The sequence below is a fragment of the Trichoderma asperellum genome, chromosome 2 (genome assembly GCF_020647865.1).
Source record: "Trichoderma asperellum chromosome 2, complete sequence".
In the NCBI taxonomy this organism is placed as follows: domain Eukaryota; kingdom Fungi; phylum Ascomycota; class Sordariomycetes; order Hypocreales; family Hypocreaceae; genus Trichoderma; species Trichoderma asperellum.
This window is the reverse complement of record NC_089416.1, coordinates 1,768,378-1,789,741: the sequence shown is the minus strand read 5'-3', so window position 1 is coordinate 1,789,741 and position 21,364 is coordinate 1,768,378. Positions and strand designations below refer to the sequence as shown.

At 50.2% G+C, this 21,364-nt stretch overlaps 6 protein-coding genes across 7 annotated transcripts; 1 reads left to right on the top strand and 5 right to left on the bottom strand.

Moving 5' to 3' along the window:
- Positions 1 to 109: 109 nt before the first annotated feature.
- On the bottom strand, positions 110 to 1,933 carry TrAFT101_002903 (uncharacterized protein). The gene has a single exon (XM_024907630.2). It carries the CDS (start codon positions 1,520 to 1,522, stop codon positions 473 to 475), a length of 1,050 nt encoding a protein of 349 aa, XP_024764020.1. The 5' UTR covers positions 1,523 to 1,933; the 3' UTR covers positions 110 to 472.
- Positions 1,934 to 4,341: 2,408 nt separating this feature from the next.
- Positions 4,342 to 5,788, top strand: TrAFT101_002902 (uncharacterized protein). Its single transcript, XM_024910522.2, has 5 exons — positions 4,342 to 4,703; positions 4,793 to 4,867; positions 4,929 to 4,975; positions 5,048 to 5,240; positions 5,309 to 5,788. The coding sequence occupies exons 1-5, from the start codon at positions 4,461 to 4,463 to the stop codon at positions 5,627 to 5,629; spliced, it is 879 nt and encodes a 292-aa protein (XP_024764019.2). The 5' UTR covers positions 4,342 to 4,460; the 3' UTR covers positions 5,630 to 5,788.
- Positions 5,005 to 7,138, bottom strand: TrAFT101_002901 (uncharacterized protein). The gene is made up of 3 exons (XM_024903470.2): positions 5,791 to 7,138; positions 5,488 to 5,727; positions 5,005 to 5,415 (listed from the first exon to the last, which is right to left on the bottom strand). The coding sequence occupies exon 1, from the start codon at positions 7,133 to 7,135 to the stop codon at positions 6,284 to 6,286; it is 852 nt and encodes a 283-aa protein (XP_024764018.2). The 5' UTR covers positions 7,136 to 7,138; the 3' UTR covers positions 5,005 to 5,415; positions 5,488 to 5,727; positions 5,791 to 6,283.
- Positions 7,139 to 9,532: 2,394 nt separating this feature from the next.
- On the bottom strand, positions 9,533 to 10,731 carry TrAFT101_002900 (uncharacterized protein). Of its 2 annotated transcripts, XM_024907629.2 has the most exons (3): positions 10,561 to 10,731; positions 10,360 to 10,454; positions 9,533 to 10,225 (listed from the first exon to the last, which is right to left on the bottom strand). In XM_024907629.2, exons 2-3 carry the CDS (start codon positions 10,411 to 10,413, stop codon positions 9,614 to 9,616), a joined length of 666 nt encoding a protein of 221 aa, XP_024764015.2. In that variant the 5' UTR covers positions 10,414 to 10,454; positions 10,561 to 10,731; the 3' UTR covers positions 9,533 to 9,613. The 2 variants fall into 2 exon arrangements, with proteins under 2 accessions (XP_024764015.2, XP_065982839.1); XM_066126732.1 differs by lacking the exon at positions 10,561 to 10,731 and having other exon boundaries at positions 9,533 to 10,382.
- A 982-nt stretch (positions 10,732 to 11,713) lies between these two features.
- On the bottom strand, positions 11,714 to 14,839 carry TrAFT101_002899 (uncharacterized protein; the record flags this gene model as incomplete). The annotated part of the gene is made up of 1 exon (XM_024906103.2): positions 11,714 to 14,839. One exon carries the CDS (start codon positions 14,837 to 14,839, stop codon positions 11,714 to 11,716), a length of 3,126 nt encoding a protein of 1,041 aa, XP_024764014.2.
- Positions 14,840 to 14,904: 65 nt separating this feature from the next.
- TrAFT101_002898 (uncharacterized protein) lies at positions 14,905 to 16,187 on the bottom strand (the record flags this gene model as incomplete). The annotated part of the gene is made up of 2 exons (XM_066126731.1): positions 14,905 to 15,032; positions 16,136 to 16,187. The coding sequence occupies 2 exons, from the start codon at positions 16,185 to 16,187 to the stop codon at positions 14,905 to 14,907; spliced, it is 180 nt and encodes a 59-aa protein (XP_065982838.1).
- Between the last annotated feature and the right edge of the window lie 5,177 nt (positions 16,188 to 21,364).

Below are 21,364 nucleotides of genomic sequence, written 5' to 3'. Positions count from 1 at the left end.
AGCTGAGGCAAGAGGCGGCTACAAAACGACAGGCTTCTTTTGGAGAGAAACCCCGTCCAGGACGCGTCTTTGTCTAATGAGAGTTGGTCTGTAGATAGACTGACGCGTGGCTGAGGCAGATGCGAAAAAGCACTTTGGCAGAAACTGACATCTGGCAGGCCTGGCAGCACCTGCCCACTCGAAGATGCGCCGGCCTTGCGGTTATTCCGCTGGACTTTGTCTTTTCCATTAATATGTTATTCAGCGATTAATCTTGCTATCTCTTTGCCATAGTTCTCTCACAGTCTCCTTGTTCCTGTGTATCTTTACTGTTCTATGGTCAGCCTCCTGCTTCCTCCGTCTATTGATGCCATTCGCACCGCGATGCTTTCATCTTGGATCGGTGCCAAAGACCTTGTGCCATACATCGCCCATCATACATTATAACTTCTCTTCACCTCGAATACCGTTATATAGAGACCAGTCTCCTCAATTATTCGTCCCAGCCTTCGATTTTGAACCGGAAAACAACGTCTCCTTCTCCTCGGGGTATCTCGTTTCCATTGGCATCCCAAAGAGCACGCTCCACGTACGTCGCGTTGCCTTCGTTGTCTACCAGCATCACTGTCTGTCTCTGCGTTCCATACATACCCTCTTCAAAGCCCATCGATGGATGCGGGCTTGTGCTTGGGGTGACGCCTGGCCTTGATTCCTGCTTGAGCTCTTCGACTGCCCTCCGATTATTCTTAAGATCCGCCCATAGGATGCGGCCTTTCGCAGTGGCCTTTTCCATCTCCACCCGGTGGACTTCATCGCCGATTGGGGGCACAAAGATGGTGTGCCTCAGCGAGTCCATATACTCTTGCAGACTTGATCCTGGAGGTCGCTCCGGCATGGATTCGGTATCAAGGACTGAGAAGAGGCTTGCAATGAGCTCGTCTTCGGTAGACTTGTTCGCCGCGGCTTTCATCACCGTCTCCTTCAATAGGCGCTTTCCCGCAGCCACCTTGGGCCACTCGTTGGGGTCGTTATATACCGTATTGCTCAGCCCCCAGACGCCATCCCGCTCAAGACCGACCAGCGGGACATCCTTCACATCAGCCGCCCTGTTGCTCACAATTGCGATGCCTCCGTTCTTTCGTCTAAGCTTGCTGCATACCATCGAGAATCCCCCCACGCCCTTGACGCCGCCACCTTGGACAAGCTCATCTACACCCTTCATTATTCCGTTATCTGGAAGCCCTCCAAGCCACATGTTGACCATGCGGCCACGGCTTTTGATGCCATGTACTGGGTGCTGCGCGTCATCGCTGTCGACCTCCCGATAGTTCGTTAGCACTGCCAAGTTACCGGTCTTGGTAATGCCTAGCCAAGTGCCCTTTGCTGCTCTCTGGAGGTCCCGCGACGAAAGGACATCGCTGCCCGACTCGGGGTGCGTCCACCAGTGCGGCCGAGACGTAGGTCGCAGGATGAACTCATCACGGTTGTCGATGAGAATGAGTGAATAGTCTGGATGCGCTGTTGTGAATATTACGATGCACATGATGGTGAGTTATTACTGCTGTGTTGCGTGGTTTAGATTTAGATGATAAGTTATAGTTCAGGTGAGTGCCGCCCACAGCCGTTATTATAAGGTTGGATCAGCGATGGGCCGAGGTCGGCGCTAATGAGGATGAAGCTGGTTGAACAACGCCCAAAGAGGATCCGATATGATCGCCCCCTTTTGCTGTAAGCTTTTCAGGGCTTTCCAGATCAATTCAGGGATTGGTTCCAGCACATGCCACCGCAGGCTCGTCCTCACATCATGGCAGTGCCAAGGCCTGGTGTGCTGCTGCGGAAGCCAGTTGGGGAGTCCGGCGCCAACCGTACCAACCGGCTTACCTCATGAGACCCGCAATCGAGCCGGTGCGCTGATCAAGATCATGAGATCAGCTGGTGGTCAGTCGTCATCAACACCATCGTTATCACCGCCATTAACAGGGTATGATTCTGCATCTGGGAGCTTCATATATGTCGATATATCTCACAATCGTTCGTTCGAGGTAATGGGCAGTATTCGGTTGCATAACTTCCGCCTCGGCGTCGGCTGACGGGATACTTGTTTGCCTAGTAACAAGGTCGCACCCTTGGAAAAACCATACAAGGTAAGATACTAGCATGGCTACAAAGACGCGGTAGGCAAGTGCACACTCTTATTGGTAAATTTGTAAATCCGTTTAGGAGGTATCTGAAAGATTCTTTTCCTAGACAGCGTTTGTCTGACCCCTGGGTAGTCGCAGCTGGATCTCCATTTGCACTGTGCAGCTCCTTTGTGCTTCTGCCGTGTTAGCTTTGTGGGATGTGGCTCAAAACATTTGGTGTTCTTCTTTTAGAGCGTATAAATGTTCACTTTCGTCATCTTTTACTCATGGCTAGGCCCTTTCATCGGTACCCATTAACAGCGTAAGGCAGAAGACGGAAAGCGGCACTCGGCTATGTAGGCCAGCGTAAAGTATTGATCGCGTGTAAGTTGTCGGGCGTTTGTTGACCAAAGCCGTTATCGAACGAAGACTACCTGCTGGAGAAAAAAATTTCAGGTTGGTCAAAGCCTAATTATCTAACCAAGAATGCTGATTGACTAAACTTTTCGAATGGCGTTCATCGAAAGCTGGACGCTGGTTGAACAAGGGCTATTTGCGAACCAAAGGCATTTGCGGGGCGGTTGGATATGATGACATTTTTGGCGGCGCTCCACTTGGCTGTAGCTAGCTTTTTACTCTGTTAGCACTAGCTCGGCGATTTTGGCAAACGATCAAGATAAGCGATCGTGTTAGTGACTTCATGTTTATTAAAAAAAGTCGATTAGACTGAACCAGCCAGTTTTGATCTATTAGAGCCACAGTCCATCGTATATGCAGTAGATCATGCGCCTCAAGATACTGCAGAGTGCTGATGAGGATGAAATGGATTCTGAAATCGGTCGAGAGAATGTTGCAGTGCAGCTAATCCTGAGAGTACCATGCCCGCTTATTCCGATACTTGTAAATTAGGTCAACCTGAATGTTTCTTCCGAACTAACTGTACTGTTGTCCTATACTCTTAACTCGTTCCCATTAGAATGCACGAACCATTTACAAATCATCTACTTTTGTTCCACTCTTGTGCCTCTAAACGCACATGGCATCTAAACAGCCACTGTCCGTTTGATCTACACTATGATTTTGGAAACACCTGTTCTGTCGGGTCAGCTGCTAGAGGGCATTAAACGCCTTATTCGAGAGAGGCCGATGCATATGGTTGCGCCGGCATAGTGGCGAAATACACGCCCTATGAAGGAAGAAATAATAGCACAGAGACCTTTTCTTAATCTTCTTTACAATCGCCGCACTTACCTGCAGCGGGCGGTTATACATCGATCCAGTCATGGTAGTAGTCACTCTAGGTATGAAGGAGTTCCTGGCGAATCTATGCAAACAGCTGAGCTGAATAAGCCTGGCAGCTGTAAATAAGCCTAAGTGCTAAGGACGGCCATATGAGCGAATGAATGGTAGTAGTGTCTTTTGAATATAAAGGTCGATATTGTCATATTACAAGCTCAGTAGATTCACGCTACATGTACCTACTTATACCGATAAACCGGATCCTCATGGGAGGGGAGCCAAAGGGAAGAAATTGACCGTGTAAGGCACAACTGGTACTGGTACATATGAAATGAGTGACAATACACGTATGTTGGCTAAGCAGACAAAAAAACTATTTCCCGCATTAAGTAATAAATGCTCTCAACAGCCAGAATCCTGCCTCGCCTCAACAAGTCTACTACTCGCAATGATTAGTGAACAAAAATTGGACTACAGAAGGTCTCTGACCCTTTGCGCTCTCGCGGGAAACCGTGCCCCTAAAGAAGGTTCTATTTCCGGTCTGCCTCCGCCGATGTTCCGACGAGGCAGCTGAGACGGATGGGAGATGCGATCAAATAGGCGCTTTTGATGTCTTACATCTCCAGTCTGGCGAGCACCATCTGCCCCGACGAACCGACTTCAAGACGTTGGATCTCGGTTGTCAGAGTAGCATGCTAGGACAACCTAGTGCGTGCAGACTAGGACTGGCCATACAAGCATTTTTGGCTCCACTTCAGCACTGTGCCATCCCACTCGGCTTCCCGATTTTAGTCAAGAGAGACGCAGCCCTCAACACCAGCTCTTAGTATATTCAACGTGATTTGTTGGGGACAAGATTTTGACAGAAGAGAAAATTCATGGCTGACTCAATGCACAAATAAGTAATGTGTTAAGAAGCAACGTGGCTGGCACAACTAGAGAGATCAAGCTTAACCAGAGTCTGCAACGAAGCATCAAACAGCTTGGTGATAAGCTGCCAGACAAACTACATCTCAGCTTATTTATCCCTTTCTCTTTCTCTTTTCCTCTCTTTTGCTTCAATATCTCTTAGCACAACTAGCGTCATTCTACCTTATTTTATTTCGTTTGGTTTCATTCACCATGACTGAAGCTCAAGACCGGCCCAATCGTCGCACATATCAGGGCAGCTGCCACTGCGGCGCCTTTGCCTACGAAATCGATCTTCCGGAGCTGAAAACCGTCATAAATTGTGACTGCAGCTTCTGTAGTCGCAAAGGCAATCTCTATGTCCTGACGAGTGAGGAGGACAATTTCAGAGTTATCGAGGGTAGCGAAGAGAGGCTCACGTCTTATACATTTGGCCCGAGGAACAAGATCCACAAGGTAGGGAGCACGCCAACGCTCCGATATAAAACATTCAGCCAAGGGGTGCTGCCTTTCAACAATTGCGGCTGACACGGATAACCTGGCAGTTTTGCCCTAAATGTGCCACAAGCATGCTTTCGAGGATGCCTACTGGCCCTCCGCAGTTAAAGCTGCTGTTGAATGTGAGTTGCAAACCCCCATCACACGATTCCCTTTTATTCATAGAGTATCGAAAATGAATAGGCACGTGCCATACAAGACATCGACATCGATCATATAGGAAGAAGAAAGTAAGCAGAAATTAAACTTAAATGGTAGCGGAAGATTTAGTATTTAATGAAGCTAACAATTTGTTGTTGCAGCATCTTCAACTCCAAGCTCGATCCACAGTATCTTCCTCCAGCTCACAAAGGAGGCATGCCGTCCAGCATCGAAGGCGGCCAAATTTACACTGGAAGCTGCCATTGCGGTGCCGTGACCGTTGCTCTCTCGTGTAAGCCTTTAGAGTCATGCGAAGAGAGAATAGCGGAATGCAGCTGCGGCATCTGTCATCGTGTAAGTGCCCAGTTTAGTTCATTTCCATATTTAATAATCTCATCCTATCTAAAACCTCGAAAACGCAGAATGCATGTGTCTGGATTTCGCCCACCCCCGAAAATGTCGTCCTCTCGGGATCCGAAGATGCCGTAGGCCGCTACGTACTCGCTGATGGCCTGACGAGTAAAATATTCTGCCACACCTGCGGTGTCAACATGTCAAGTATCAGGAACGAACTCTCTGAAAAAGAGATACTGGAACTCACTGAGCAGGATCTCCAAGACTATAGGAGAGGCAGAGCACATACTCCGATCAATGCGCGAACCTTACATGGAGTAGACGTAGGAAGATTAAAAATGATTGTGATTGAGGGCACGGCTGCTACGCCATGCCGGTTGCATTTGTGAAATCTCCAAAAAGGACATCTGGAGCGGGAGAGGCAGAGTGGTGCATTGTCGTGTGTAGCAATTGAAGAAGGCAATAGACTCTAGAATGTCTTTTATTTCTAGAAGTAGTTTTTAGCTGCGACTTACTTTTATATACCTCGGGTTATATGGGATATCCATACATAATAGATACATGTTTTAGATGCAGTTGTCGCATATTCTAGGACTACTCGATGTCACTTTCACTATTGTTCTCTCTAAGATGTATTATTCGTCAGAATTTGAAGGGTATAAATTATCACTAAAGATTGCTTGATACATTTGATAGAAGATCATATGCAGCATCGGCAGCAATACCAGCTTTTCTAGGCGGCAACGAACTTAGTCTCAGCGTCTACTACACGAGGATCCCCATTGTCTATTACGAAAGTGATCTTTCCAACCCTACCATTCAATTATACCGCATGCAACGCGGCATGGGAATATTATAACGTGGCCACTTGCAGCCGTGTGGGTTTGATTTTGGCCATTGTATTGTCACGAGAATCAAATCTAGCAATAGTCATACAGTTGTAAGCCAGCTCGAGAGAGAACCGCCGCAGCGCACTGCTTTTAAAGGAATCAACAACGGAAAATGAAGGAAACAACACGATACTCCGGGCAACTTTCTTTCTCCTAGTCCAGATATGATGTTCGCAGAAGTGTGCCACCTTTACTTTGGTGCCAGCTCGTATCGAGCCTGTTGTTGCCCGCACGTAGCATCTCCAAAATCTCCAAAGAGGGGTTCAGCGTAACATTAGAGCGCGAGTGAGGTCGCCCACACGGGATGACGGGCAGAGCGGCTGCATTTGCACTCAAAAGATGTCGCTCGGCACTGCTAAGTTGACGGTAGAGAGAGGCGAGAGCAATGCGAGAAATGAGATAATCTCGTGGGCAGTCTCGGCTAGAGTAGGAGCTGCTCCCGGTCATAATTCCAGCAGTTAGAGACTTACCTCCTAACCCCGTACTCTCAGCTACGTTATGGGCATTGATCCACCACTCATCAAGCAGCTCGCGACCACGATCTGCCATGGCAGCCAGATGCAACTTTGCCAGGAGCCCGCCGTCGTCCGGGCCCACGCTATAATTGCGTATCGTCCGCGTACCCGGATCATGGAACCATGCTGCAAACGGTACTTGCAGTGTACGCCGACCTCGTGATTTGCCACTCGGGCAGTATGTAATTTGACGATCTCTCAGCTTTAGAGGCTGCGAAGCAAACGAGGCACAGCCCAGATCAGGAGGCTTGCAGTGACGTAGCCAAAAGGCCCTAGGGCCGCTTCCCCGGATTGCCCCGCCGGCTCCTAGCAATGGTTCGACGCAGCGTCCTGCATGCTCTTCCGAATAATCTCGACTGCTTGCGGGCTGAGCCACTGCCAGATTTGCCACAACCACAGTCCTTGTGGCTCGTGAAGAGGCTTTGGGCCAAGGAATGAGTGGCACTTTGGCTTGGCCGTTGGACATTTGGCGGTGGTTGGCCATGGTCATTCACTGCCGCTTACCTTGGCACATTGTTTGACTGCTGCTTGGCTGCCGCTTCCTATGTCTCTGCCTCAAACCGCTGAGACACTGCACGCCTCTTCTCCCGCGGAGTAACAACTGGCATGTCGAATTCCCGAGTAAGGACAGCAGCCGGGTAGGACGGGAAAGAGACGCGGCTCAGTTTAAATGAAAATGTTACGACGTCGTATTAGTCGTTAGCCCATCAGTTAGTACTAGCATTGGGCAGCGGCAGAGAGCAGCTTGACAGCAGCATTTTGATAATACCAGCAGCTATCTCCAAGCAAATCCCTGCCGCCACCCCTTCTGCCTGCATACACAGCTTCCCCGCACGTTTGGAGATTTGGGTCGCCCGTCGCAGCGCTAACATTGAGGAGCCGAGCCCTAAACTCTGACTATTCAGCCACTGGATGTCGCCTTGCTTACTCGAACTCTTTGCTGCCGTGTTTAGGCTGCTATGAGGTGAGAGGAGCACCGCGTGGGGGATTGTCCTGTTCTGAGATGTGAGCAGTCCACTCCGGAATCGGGCGCAGATTTTTTTTCCCCCCTTCTGCTGGGTCGAAGAATGTCATGCGATGAGGAGACTGAAGAATAAAAGCATGCCACGTACGGAGTGCGGCCCAGTTCTCTCGTGATGGCAATTCCCTGCTTTTCTCCTGAAATTCGGGAGTTGTCGGAAGCCTGTGCGAGTGAGAGTGCGAGGCGTGTGAGAGGCAAGAATAAGACGGATTGCCCTCCAAACCTTGGAAAACGAAACAACCAGCACGTGCAAGCCCAGTTTCAGCATCACTTTTTAGCCACCAAAGGCAAAAGAGAAAAACAAGCATCAAGTACACCCGAGCACTAACAAGTGTGTACTAGTCGTAGCATTAAAAAGTAGCAGATGGCTGAATCGGATGCATTTTCCCAGAAACAGCACCAGCAAAAAACAGAATCCAACACAAATCGAGACCCTCCTAGCGCCTTTCCAGGGTCGTCGCTGCGAGATGCGCCCCGCGGGCCCCAATCGCAGCAGCGCGCCCCATTCCCTGGAGCAGATCCATGGAGCCCTGGCGAGCAACTGAGGAGCGCTGTAGAGGCCCCCATCCCTGCACTTGGTGTGGACGCCACACACGCTACCGCGCAGCTCTATCAAGGCGGCGCAGCTGGCCAATCCCACCCGCCAATTGTGCTGAGGTGGCCCATGACAGACGGAAATGCGTCATCAGAACTGGCGATAAGTTCGTTTTCTGTCTCGGGCTGTCTGTTGCAAAAAAACAAGCACCTTCTAGCCTGGCGTTGTTGCCAATCATCTCTCCGAACAGCTGCGAATGCTTGACTCCCCCCTCTCTCTTCGGCTATGCAGCCCTGGCAAATATCCAGCCGTTCCGCGAATCCCAGAATGCTGCCTGCCCTGGCTTTGGTACATAGTCTACTCATGGCCAAGCCGGAACAGGATCTCGTCCTAGCAGGACCAAGCTTAGGTATTTGTATTAATAGTAGTTGTAACCTTGGATTTATTAAGTTCCAGCCTAAAAAAAAAAAAAAAGAGGGTTCCCGTTTTCATATGTCACACCTGTTAGTCTCTCTCATCCCACCCTTTCTCAGACACTGGTCCTGTTCTGAAACTATAATAAGCCTTCATCCTCTTCCTCTTCCACCTTCTCCTTCGTCTTCTCTCTTTTCTTTCGTACTCACTTCATTCCATCTTAAACCACTCTATCACTAGAAGTAAATTCATCATCGAAATTCGAAAATAGAATCCTTCCCACGTTAAATCATCTAAATAAAACATGCCTGCCTACGAGTACTGTTGCCAATGCGGTGGCATGATTGTCATCAGCACCACTTGCACTGGATGCGGCCACAAGCAGTGCTCCCACTGCCCCATGTGCTAAATGCCTGTACAGCAATCTAAATTCATCATTCGACGAGGTTTGTCTTTACATGTGCCCTTGGTATTGCAAGGGCTGGACTAACACGGCTTGAAAAGCATCACTACTTCAAACACGACAAATTATGAAATCCTAGGCCAGCAGGCGTCAAATATCCACCAAAGAGCTTCTTTGATATATACGATCAACTCTTTTTCTCTTTTCACTTCTCTTCTGGAGCGGAGCTCCTTTGCGATACCCTATTTTACGAAACCAATTTTTTTTTCTCCCCCTCTTCACTTCTCCTTTGGGCTACTGGGAATCTTTGGGCTACGGAAAGTTCGTCGTGGAGATCGCATTCCTCCTACAAAGAGAGCAGATTTCTCTATTTCTTACACCCTTCTTCTTCATTTGTGTTACTAGGTTGCTTTTTTTTCCCGGTTTACTGGGAACAGAATAAACTAGCTTAAAGAAAAAACATTACAAACAAAAGAGAAAACATCAATAAAAAAAATTCATTCAAAACAATTCATCTCACATCACAGTACGCATCAAATTATTCATTCTAAATGCTCTATACAAACCCCCATCTCTCCCAGCCTTCTTACACAAACTAAAACTCCTTGACCATGAAATACGTCTTACTCTGCACAGGTCTCTGCTTAATCTTGAAGCCCTGCTTCTCATAAAACGGCACCACCTTACCATTGTCTCCCGCCACGCCGATCCAGATACCTTTGCTCACGCTGCCATCCTGCTGCGGAACATCCTTGATACTGTCAACGAACCGAGAGATGAGCTGCTTGCCCCATCCCTGGCCCTGATACTCGTCCAGCAAATCAATGTGCATTGTCGCCTTGTACTCCGCCAACAAGTCCGCATTGCCGTCCACCAGCAAAAGATGCGGATTATACGCCAGCCGCGACAGAAACACCTCGTTGATGCTCCCGTCCGGCAAGAACAGCGGCTCCTTCAAGTTCAGGTCATCCGGGCGCGTCACCTCGGGCGACGGATCAAGCACTTGCGTCGTATAGGAATCGTATGCGGCCACAAAGGCGGAGATGTCGGGGCATCCAATGCAGTAACCCACTGGCCGGCCGGTGCCGTCGTCAACAACGAAGCAGGTTGTGGGCGAGAGATGCGTGTACTGGTGAGTCCAGACGTACGGGGCCAGTCGGCGGCCGGGTATGGACGGTAAGAGGGCGGGGTTGAGGGTTTCACGGCACTGGATGAGAGACGGGGTTAACGACAAAGATGGGACGAGATTTGGGGTGGTGATGGTGCAACGGTATGATGGCATAGGAAGCATAAGCTGAGATGAGATGAAACAAAGACGAGATGAGACGCTTTTGAACTTACAATGTGAGACATGCCCTCAAAGTCAGAAGGCTTATACGGCCGAATAAACGCCATGGCTCAGGAATGACTCCAATTGGTAACTATTGCTGCGAGGTCTATTTTACTGGTTGTCAGTACAGCTTCTCATGCTTCTGCCTGTCTCAGCGCTTGAACCCCGCATTTTGTGTGAACGGATATAACATGTGAAGAGAGAAAACGCACTTTAGAATAAGCAACTCTGAAAACGCGGTTGTTGAAAGAATACGTCAACGCTATTCGTATTGTATTTATATATGCAGATATAGTTTATATGGAATGGTTCAAAAAAGAAAAAAAAGTGTCGACGGTGTACATCGTCGTCAATCAGTCATGCAAGCTCTTACGTGGGGGAGAAAAAAAAAAGAGGAGATGCTACAGACCGAGAGACCTTCCCCGAACTTCACACTAAAACACAGCCCGTACCCGAAGTAACGTAGCTCAAGCCTCTTTTTCTTCCTTCAGCTCGGGGAACGTGCATTCACAGCCCCGATGCAAAGAGAGCCCCGTGCCATCGTGGGTATTTCCCCGATCCATCTCTAGAAAGAATGCTGAGCTTCGACTCAAATGTACAACTTAATAAGCACCAGTATTCGGAGTAATAGCACAAGCAGCAACGTCTTAGTATAACTCCGAACTTTACACAGACGTCTTCTAATGCAAAGAGTAGGCATTACGGCTAAACAGGAGAAATAGGCAGCAGCCCTTGGAATATGTTTTAGTATCATTTCTTCAATTTGCCTGCTTCGTACGCAGACAATAACTATCAGCAACCTAGACATCAACTAAGTAGCACTGAGTTTTCTCCGCACCCATCACACATGCCTTGCACTTCCTGTACCCCACCCGTAGTATTCCCTTTCCCAATGTGGTTTGCCATGTGCCAGTGCACTCTTAACTAGTAGTCTCGTTTTGTAAGAGCAAATACCGACGCCATGATGATGATTTCAAGTCCCGCCCAATACAGTAAACCGCTTCTCTACAAATAAAGAAATAAAGAAATAAACAAGTATCAGGAATAAAAGGAAAAGAAGTGAAAAGAAAAAAAAAAAAGAACCCTCAGAAATCAACATCTCTACATCAAGTAAATATAGAGCGTAAGCTGAGGGGAAGAAGAAAAGGCAAAATATCAAAAAAAATCAGAAAACAAATTGGAAATGACCCATGCCGTCTTAGGCATCGAGTAGCCGTCGTAGTATTACAAATCAATATAGTGGTGGAAGTACCTTTTGTCGTCTTTTACTTGTCTGCCTTGGTAGGCTAAATAGGAGACCCCGAAGTGGCAAGAGAAGGAGTAATAAAACCGTAGCGCTCTCTTCCCTCATGGGAGGGAAAGGCCTTAGATGACGCCGCCTGGAAGAAATCTACCACCAGACATGTTTCCTTGAGGCATGGGTGGTCTCATACCGTTGCCGGGAGGGCTGTTTCGAGCTCTCAAGCTAGTGCCTTCGCTTGTGGCCTTGCGGAGTTTCTGACGGCGCTGGGCCAGCGTATCGTCGTCCGACTCGTCGTGGGTTGGGAAACCTCCGGCAATCCGCGATGCTGACATGTCATCCTCGCTGGCTCGACCAAGATTTTTGCGTCGAGGGTTGATTGGCGGCAGCGGAGGGGCAGCTGCATTGGATAGCAGGTTAGGCGTGGATGCTGTTGCTCCCATCAAGCTGCCGGTTCTAGATCTTGTACCCATGCTAACCGGAGAGGTCATCGGGGAGGGCTGTCCCATCGGGGAGGGCTGTCCAGCGTCGTAGGGACGTCGAGCACTTGGAGGACCATGTCTCATGCCAGAGGCGCTTCTGGCACTGCCAGGTGGGCTGACCGGCGTATGCTGATCGTCGTATGCGTTAGATCCATTGCGTAGCCGCATTGGTCGGAGGGGTGGCGGGCCAGTGTTGCTCGTTTCTGATCCGCTCCTCTCTCGCTCTGAAGGGGCTCGCGAGCCTGCTCGGGACGCTGCGCGAGAACCACTGCCATGCCTAGACTCATCACGCGCCTTTCTATTAAACATGGCTGGTGGTGGGCCGCCGATGTCATAAGACCCTACGCGCGAACCCATTGGAGGTCGTTCGGAGGGTCGCTGTATTGATTCGAGATCCTTCATCTTCTGAAGCTCCATGCGTGCTTGACGGAAGGCCTTCAGGCCGACATGGATGCTGTCTTCTTTGTCGGTTGCAGCAGCGTCTTCCGCAGGCCGTTCTCGGGCTTGTGTCGATCGACCTCTGCGCGAATCTTCCGGATTCTCCGTAGATCCTCGGCGAGACGGTGACGACGCTCCGTTTGAGGCCGAAGACATGACAGCCTTCATGGCTCTCGGTTGACTCTGGTCACGAGCTTGACGGTCAAAGAGTGAAGTGTGGCTAGACTTTGACTTCAAGATTCCCAATGCATTTGTCCGCGGGGCACTGACGTCTCTGAGATTCTCCAAAGATGGTTTCGCACTCGGGGAAGATCTTTCCATTTCAGCTTCAACTATGGCCATAGAGCCTAGCTTCTCACGAACACGGCGAGCCCCATCTGCAAGATGACGTGCAAATTCATCATCTTCTCTTTCTGCCTCATCAATTGGCACCCTAGGGCGAGAAGGAGAGCGAGACATCATAGGTCGCACGTTGGCGGTCTGTTTTGCCGAGCTTAAACTATTATCAAAACCAGGGCTCCTCCGCACAGTGCTCTGCGTGTTGCTCTGTACGCTGCTCGGCTCCGCGTCTTGTGCCAGCACTCCGTAGATTGAAGAGGCATTGCTGTCGCTTCGTAGATGAGCTCGTACCATCCCGCTCAAACCGCTATTTGGCCCCAAAGTGGGAGAGTCTTGCGGAGGCAAAGTGACAGGACTGGGTGTTGATGAAAGACCTCCGGGTGATCTAGGAGGCAGTGACAGAGGGGCGGGGACAGCGGTATTCTTAAAAGCCGGATGGTCACCATCATCAGGTCTCTCAACAGAAACCCGGGGAGGGTTGGTAGAATTCAGCAATCCACTAAGTACGGACGAATCGTCGCTATCGTCAAAGAAGGACGGAGGTTCTTCGGAAACATTCTTGGCTCCAGCAGATTCAGTATTCTCCAGTGATTGTTTTGGCACTGAAGAAGCTTGCGGTTTGTCATCCGATGCAGCGGAGACGCTGGATTCCATAGAGCGGTGGTCCTTTACCGGCGTTTCTCGTCCTTGTTGTAGCTGCAGCTGTCGTTGAGCATAAGTGGATTCGTCATATCTCTCAGCGGGTCTATCGAAAACGCCCATCGCCGTGGCCTTGCCTCTGTCGTTAGGTTGGATCGAAAGCAGTGGGTGGTCTTCGGTTTCACTAATGGGAGGGCTAATGGGTGGTACTCCAAAGTTTGGCTTGGGAGAAGCTGCACTTGGGAATCTGGAGCTGGGCTCAGCGGGAGAAGGTGATGCAGAGCCGGTGAATGAGGGGCTGAAAGACCGCAGGTTCGGGGCACTAGCCTTGGCCAATAGATTCGGTCGACGCTCCAGAATACGATCGCCAAATGCACCAGCGAGGGGAGAAGCCACATCTGGAGTTACAGGTCCAAATGGTCGTCCCTTTGACAAATTATCCATCCTAGACATGGCCGACGACTGCTGCTCGTGAAGCTCACGGTTTAACCCCTGCTCATACAGACGTCTTGTCCTTAAGACACTTCGTTCGGCAGAAGAAAAGGAATTTGATGGCGTGAGCTGGGAATCTTTGACAGATGAGGCTCCCTGAGATGTGACCGATGTCGCGGCAGAGAGACGAGCTGCGACTGATGAAATTGTTGAGCTCGTCTCCCGTCGGCGACTGGCATCGGATTGAATCTCTGACTGAGATTCTAGCTGAGATTCCTGCTCAGATTCCTGCTGGATATCCTGCAGCGATTCCAGCTGAAGTTCTGACTGAGGCTCGAAATCAGCCGTGCTATCAGGCTCGCCACCTTCGGCAGCCTGTCTTTCCTTTTCCGCCAACCGCCATTTCTGGAAAGCCGACATTCCAACATCGTCATCGTAAATCGTCCTGGAGGACATGTTACCGTCCTTTCCGGCACCAGAACTATTCGCCGGGAGCCTGTAGACTTTCTGCCGACCACCAAATAAGTTATTTCCATCAACAGGCTTCGCCCGGTTCATAACACTTCCGTTTATGGAGCCAGTATCATCCAGACTAAAGCCATCCAGGCGAGAGATAGAAGGCGTCCTTATCGATTCCACCTCGGCTATATCTTGAAGGCCTCCAAGACCGAAATCTGTCATCTTTGACATTCCCTTGGGAAAAAGAACGCTGTCATCACTTGCTTTGCCTACTTTGGTTGTGGGGTCATCTTGCTCTCGAAGCATAGAAAAGCGGGCTGACAGGCCTGTCATGAGCAAGCTGGTTCTGAAGTCATTAGTAGAAGGCAAGGCGGTGCTCAGGTCGAGTTCAAGTTTATTCTCTTCGACCTGGCCTTTCTTCTTGCTAAACATTCGAAATGGGCCCGCGGACTCTGATTCCATGGACGGACGGACGCTTTCCGCCTCATCCTTCCCCTTCTTCTTGTTTCGGAAGACATTCATCTTGCTTAGGCTGCGTAAGGAGCGCGGACACGGACAATAAAGTATCGAATCGAGATTGTTAAGCCGAGAATGCCGGGTATCGTGTCATTCATTCGCCCAATATCTCTAGCGAGATACCGTTTGCGAAACCAGACTACGGCAATGTCAGTATCAAACGTATAGCCAGCGCCAAGATGTATCATATATATGTGTGTGCAAACGAAGATAGCAATGCCGAAGCTCAGGGATAGGCCAAAATAGACAAACAATACCAACCGAACAATTATAGTTACGGCATTGCCTTTGATACGAACGAAGGGGGGGTTCTCCCCCTCCTATTCGCTTCTCCCCTCCTCTTTCTTCTCCCTCTCGAGATAATACATCGGAGTTTGAATTCTTTTGAGAGGTCCAAGGTCCAAGTTTCCTAGTAAAGTGTAGGTTTGACGTACCAGATAATGAAGGATTAGCACGAGGCTAGTCTTGCGAAACTCTCTCAAAGAATATCCTATCCTTCAGAGCAGAGAAAACGAGCGTGTATGTATATCTCAAAAGCAGGGCTTCGTTCCGGAAGAGTGAAATACAGTTGATCAATGAATGGTGACTATCGATGCTGGGTTATCAGGTTGCTTAATGCGTGACACTCGATGAGTACCAGTGAAATAGGCTTGCAACAGAAGGCGTAGAGGTATTGAATCGTAATCGCGCGATGCCTATCAATGGATAGCGACAACTCAGCCTTGCCCATAAAAGGGGAGGAGGTTTGCAGAGCTCGTGAGTCCAGAAATTGGGTTAAGGAGCGTCGGGTATCACAACGAAATGGCGAAAGAAAGCATGCTTCGAAACGGCAGAAGTCGGCAAAATGCGTTGATCGATTGCAGGCACGGAGATGGAAAGGAGCGTGAGGGATGAAGCGCCGCGGAAACAGAGATCTCGCCTGCTAGGGGAAACGAAGCAAGAAACGAGAGCGGGCAGAGAGCTGGTCTTGAGGCAACGCCGTAGGCAGCGGATGAAGAGGAGAAGAGAAAAAAAAGAGTGGAGAGAGAAGCACGGCAAGGGCAGAAATTGGGATTCTGGACGGCGATGCGAAGAAGGGGCGTGGATAGCATGGATGGGCAGAAAAAAATACGGAGAACGAGGTAGTGCAGCTCGGCGGCAGCTGAACATGGGGATAGCGCAGCAGTGATGGCGGTCGTACCTGAGCCACTAGCCGCTGCCTGGGCCTAATAGCACTGCAGCACAGGCACAAGAGCCGCTAACAGGCCGTAGCATGCAGCCACTGCAGGGGGTCCGGGCTCAGGCCGCTGGACATGGTGGGCAACAGGGGCCGACTAGACTTTTCTTTTTCTTCTTGCGCATCAACGGGCAGTTTGAGATGGCAGACAGCTCTCTGATGGCTTCAGGTCAGCTCCACCGGCCCCTTCCCAGCGCTGAGACCCGGCAAGACAGCGGCACTGGAGGCTTCTTCCGCCGTGTGTGGGAGGGTGGGCGTTCCCCTGATTTGCCGACATGGGCTGGGCGTGAAACCTTGACTCAGCCCTTTTCGCTCTGTCGCCCTTGCAGTGAAGGCGATCAGCAGCACATGAGCTCTTGAGATTGAGCTCCAGCTGCCAGGTACCTTTTACTTGGGGTGTTGCTGCACGCACTACTGCTGGTGGCGCCCGGTAATGAATATGGATGTCGTGGCGCAAAAAGCGGCCTAGCGCCAGCATTCTGTGCTCGCGACACGGCTCAACAAAGGCACAGTCGGCGGTCCTTCATTAATCCTGCTCCCCTCCGCGCGCTCTTGGTGTTGATATTGCCAATCTCTCAATCCAACGCAGCTGCAGTGCAACGTCAGCCAAAGCAATGCCGCTGCCGCCGCAGCATTTTTTCTACGCCAGATCCACAAGGGGATTGTGATGCTAATGCCGATGCTAATACTGATACTAGTGGCTATCAGAGCTCGAACCACGCAGGCACGCCACTAGTGCCCCGACTCCAGATGGCATGGTTCTGGTAGGTTTGGTGATGCGCCCGTTCCCCAGCATGCATGCAAGCGATATTCGTCACAGCCATCGCGATGCGAGCCTTCGCAGCACCGCAGCATCGGCCGCCCAACACGGCAGGAGGCTCGCCGCGAATATAAATGCGTCTGCTCGGGGAATGATCCGTCTGTGGCCAGCATTTGCCTGTCACAAGTACTCCTTTGTGCATCATTTGCTCCATCTGGCAAGGCAATAAGTCATCCGGTCTCGTTCTGCATCTCATTGGTCCGCGGATAACGCAAGGAGGCACGCGCAAGTACGGGTAATGAGCGACAGTTTTCGCCCTATCCACAGCCAAGGGGAAATGGCAGCGAGCGGCTAAGAGCAATTGACAAAGCGGCTCTCTCGTTTTCTTTCTCCTCCACCGCAAAGCCCGCCGACAACCGGCATATTATTGACAGGTCGCAAATGCGGTGCTGGCCGGGCCACAGGCAGACTAGAATGTAGATGCATTGCCTTATATGGCCATTTTGATACTGCTGCCGTTCCAATTACGGGCGGCCTGCTGGCGTCTCTGATCCATTCATGGACTTAGACTTTATGACCGCATGCTGGTTCCAATTGCCAGCAGTATTCATGCATCCTATCTTACCCAATTCTCACGACAAAGTTCGTGCTGCTGCTACTATCGTTTGCCGCCCAGCATCTCCACTTATCAGGCCAAGGGTTTGGCACCCACATCCATCGGAGCTGCATCGCGCATGCAGGTACTCAGATGAGAGATCCTCTGCGCGTTGGGCGTCCGAAACAGCCGAATGGCAAGCGATGGCGGCGTCTCGGGACAGTCGGAGCTGGGAACGAAAAACGAATTGTGGAAAGGAAGCGTCGTGACCTTTCGCTTGTGAAACCCCCCGGATGGCAAAGAGATTGGTCGTCTCGCATGATCATCACAAGCTGATTGAGCGCTACCTGCACGCTTATGCCCTCCCGGCGAATAAACTTTGATCAACAAAGTCGCAAAAGATCCTAGTTACGATGCTAGTCAACGGTCCAACGTGGAGCACGTGTGAAGGACATTGGACAGAGAACTCGTCGTTCAGTGCATATCACAATACTGCTCGCAATACTACCTTGCTCAGAAAGATGCGTGATACTAGGTACCTAGCCTATAGCACTTTATGGCCGAAATGAGGGTTGAACATACCACCGTAATAGTGGCACTTCTTCTTCCTCCCCTTCTTTTCATTTTTTAATTGCTCCTCTGCTGACCCACTAACCGCACTGGCAGGTTTCGTTTTGATGTTCAAGATTGACGAAGCGACGATCGGTTCGACCCGCTCATTCGTTCATCGCCGTGTCTATTTTGTGGCTATGCTGGGGCGATTATCGCCACAAGCCACTGCTATCAAAAGGCACCAGAAGTTAGGCTGAGCCTATGGCACGGAAGATCACGACCTTTGTTCTTCCAACACCGTCTCCCTTGCATGTGCGGCACCTAGAGATATCCTGGAAAAGGCAAATTACTGGATGGACGGATGGTCTGATATATAACATTAGTTGGTGGGGTGAGAGCACTTACTGGTGCTAGCACAAGCCACCAGAAAGCGCCACGGAGATCTACTGGTAGGCACATGCAATAAGCTCAGGCTGCTAGTGGTATCGGATGCTACCTCAAATATCATGCCTCTTCTGCGCAAGACGTCCAGATGAGGCTACTCGTACCTGTTGAAGACAACAAGGCACCATGGCGTGTTACCAAAACACGGTACAGTATGCTACGCTACATAGGAGGACCTGTATGACTTCACAGCTCACTAGTGCTCGACTGCCAATGCCGATTCTATCTTGACCCGACGCTATGACAGGGGACGCACGGTGGGATGGTCATCGGCGCTCGGTTCCCAGTATCGCGCACCCAGCACAGAAGCCTTGGCGCACGGCACGAATCCACGGCTTCACGCATGGGTCACGAGATCATCTGCTCAACGGCTGGGCACAGAAACGGAGGACTCCGAACTCTATAAGATTACAGTAGTTCTCAAATTCTCTCCTATTGCGAGTTCAGGGCTGTGGCAGGTGGCTCGGATAATCTTAAGCGTCCCGAATAGGCCCATGCGAGCCAGGGCCAGGACCAAAAATGCCCAGGCCTAGGCCGAGACAAATCTCCCCCACAAACATGATTCATCTATCCGCAGCTCGTAGCGTTTACAGTCTCAAAAGGCAACTGCATCACATATAATACTAATAAGCAGCCAGTGTTATGGACTGCCTTGCCAACGCACAGAGGTCAATGAAAGCGAGACAAGAAGATGACGATATTCACCATATACCTAGATAAGCACTACTAGGTACTCAGATCTTGGGTTCAACACAAACACTTTTACTATCAGGGCTCTGCCATTTGCTTGGCTCTAGTTCACCTCCCGGTAGTTTTGTATTGGTTTGGAATTGGAAGTTTTGATAACTACTAACCACGCAGTCACTCAAGGACCGCCAGCACACGTTCCACTGGCAATGAAGGATTAGCAAATACTAATGGAATTGGGAGCAGTGAAAACCGGTGCGCGCCGGAGAGAAAAAAAAAAAAGCATGCAAAGAGTCAAAATTCGACATAAGAGAAATTTTTTCTACCAAGGCAAGGCAACTCCTCACAGAGACAGCTTGTTCTCAACTTTACACGGTCCCATAAAAAAAAAATACCCCTGGCTGGAGCTAAGTCAAGCCAGTACAGTCCCATAATTCCGTGGGCCAACCAAAGGCCTGTTCCTGACGCTTAACTTGATTTGGGATCTCGTCTCTCCCTGACAAGCGATCCAGGGGCTGCCCAAAGCGACGGTGGGGTGCGAGTAATATACATGCCAGAGGCTGCTGGAAGTTGTCGAATGTCTAGCGGCCCTTAGCACTCGCAACCGCGCCAGAACTCGAAACACAGCTCGAGGGACCAGGAGCTGAAAAGGTACCGTGACGGCATAAACTGTCCATTTGTATCAGCTTCGTTCTCAGCTGGGAGAGATGAAAACGCAACGTTGGCAGGGTTTACAGCTTCATGGAACGCAATGATGAAGTTGGAAAGATGCAGAGAAAGAGTCCTCTACACCACGCAACGAAGAACGAAAAAACCATGAGTCGTCCGAGCCCATCAACAACCTAGTGTCCGGCGCGGCAGCCCAGAAAATGACCAGGTCAGGGCATAAACCCCGTGAGCCAATTCCGTGGAAATGGTCGTTGACAAGGTTAACCCGGCAAAAAGCCACGTTGGCCGAGCCCTCAATGCTGGCCCTGCCAAAAGAGATGCCTGTGGGGACCGGGGATGCTGGTCAGTCATTATACAGTAGCAGTTAGCTGATACGCCGGCTTCTGTGACGGAGGGATTTGGATTCTCTCATTCGAAATATTACAGCCCTGCCAGCGAATTTGCCGCACGTCGTTTTTATCCGAGGCGGTTCATGTGTGTATGAGTGTTATTGCTTGTCTAGTGGTGTACTTTTGCGAGGTTCATTGTCTTCTTTGCGGCTGAGAATACGAGCGGATGATATTGATCATCACTGTTTTCAGGTGATGGACGTCATCATTGCTTAGTATTCATGGGGATTGAGATAATACGTCATACAATCACACAAGAGACGTTGCTAGACTGATATGAGATGCGTGTTAGTACTCCGTATCATGAGTCTCCATCTGGCCAGGTCGCCGCTCTTGATCTTTGTGGCTCTTACCTTAGTGCTGCAGCCGCAATATCATGATCGTACTACTCTAATGCCCACCACCAACATGTGGTGTAGTTGGTAAGAAGCAATAGGAGTATGCACATCACTCTACAGCGGCTTCCATCTACCTGAGACAACTACTCCCGTCGTGCATTAACCGCTTACCCAGGAAGATGATGTCTGGCCGACTAGTAGTAGTAGTAGCAGTTATTCCAACGCCTAAATAGCTCGATCGACGATTGATCGAGCTTTCCGGCTCACCTATATCCACCCATCCTCCACTCCCCTGCCTGCGCAACACGAAAAGCACACTTACGAAGTAGTAGTACCACTATGCTACGACGGAGTGCTAATATCTGCAATTTGTCGGCATGGGTACCGCTACCGCTACTGATGGAGTAGAAGCTCCGCGCAGTTAACCCCCGAGCTCATAGAATAGGACTATTACAGGATAGGGAAGTGCTTCGCTCTCATTTTATATGTATATATATCTCACCCTTATTCGCGACATGAAGAGCCACTACGGGTTTGATACACATTGAAGGATAAAAGGAACAAAGTGACTGCGGCGCCTACTAGATAGTATCTGACTGAGCCTCACACTCTAATTGGCAACATTCCAACCGAGTATACACCATCACCACTACCGCCCGCTGTTTCACGCAACAAAGCACCCCATTCGAGACATTCCCGCGTCTCCATCTCGCTGACTGTCCCCAATTCAGCCTAGCAACAATCACCAAGCAAACAATGCGATGCGGGGTTGGCAACGAGTGGTTTTGAATGCCCACACCTCACACGATCACGCGGTGCCG

Coding starts and splice junctions, on each gene's coding strand:
- TrAFT101_002900 (XM_066126732.1), bottom strand. CDS start 10,309: ATGCTTCCTATGCCATCATACCGTTGCACCATCACCACCCCAAATCTC.
- TrAFT101_002902 (XM_024910522.2), top strand. CDS start 4,461: ATGACTGAAGCTCAAGACCGGCCCAATCGTCGCACATATCAGGGCAGC. Junction 4,704..4,792: donor CGAGGAACAAGATCCACAAG/GTAGGGAGCACG, acceptor ATAACCTGGCAG/TTTTGCCCTAAATGTGCCAC. Junction 5,241..5,308: donor GCTGCGGCATCTGTCATCGT/GTAAGTGCCCAG, acceptor TCGAAAACGCAG/AATGCATGTGTCTGGATTTC.
- TrAFT101_002901 (XM_024903470.2), bottom strand. CDS start 7,135: ATGACCATGGCCAACCACCGCCAAATGTCCAACGGCCAAGCCAAAGTG.
- TrAFT101_002903 (XM_024907630.2), bottom strand. CDS start 1,522: ATGTGCATCGTAATATTCACAACAGCGCATCCAGACTATTCACTCATT.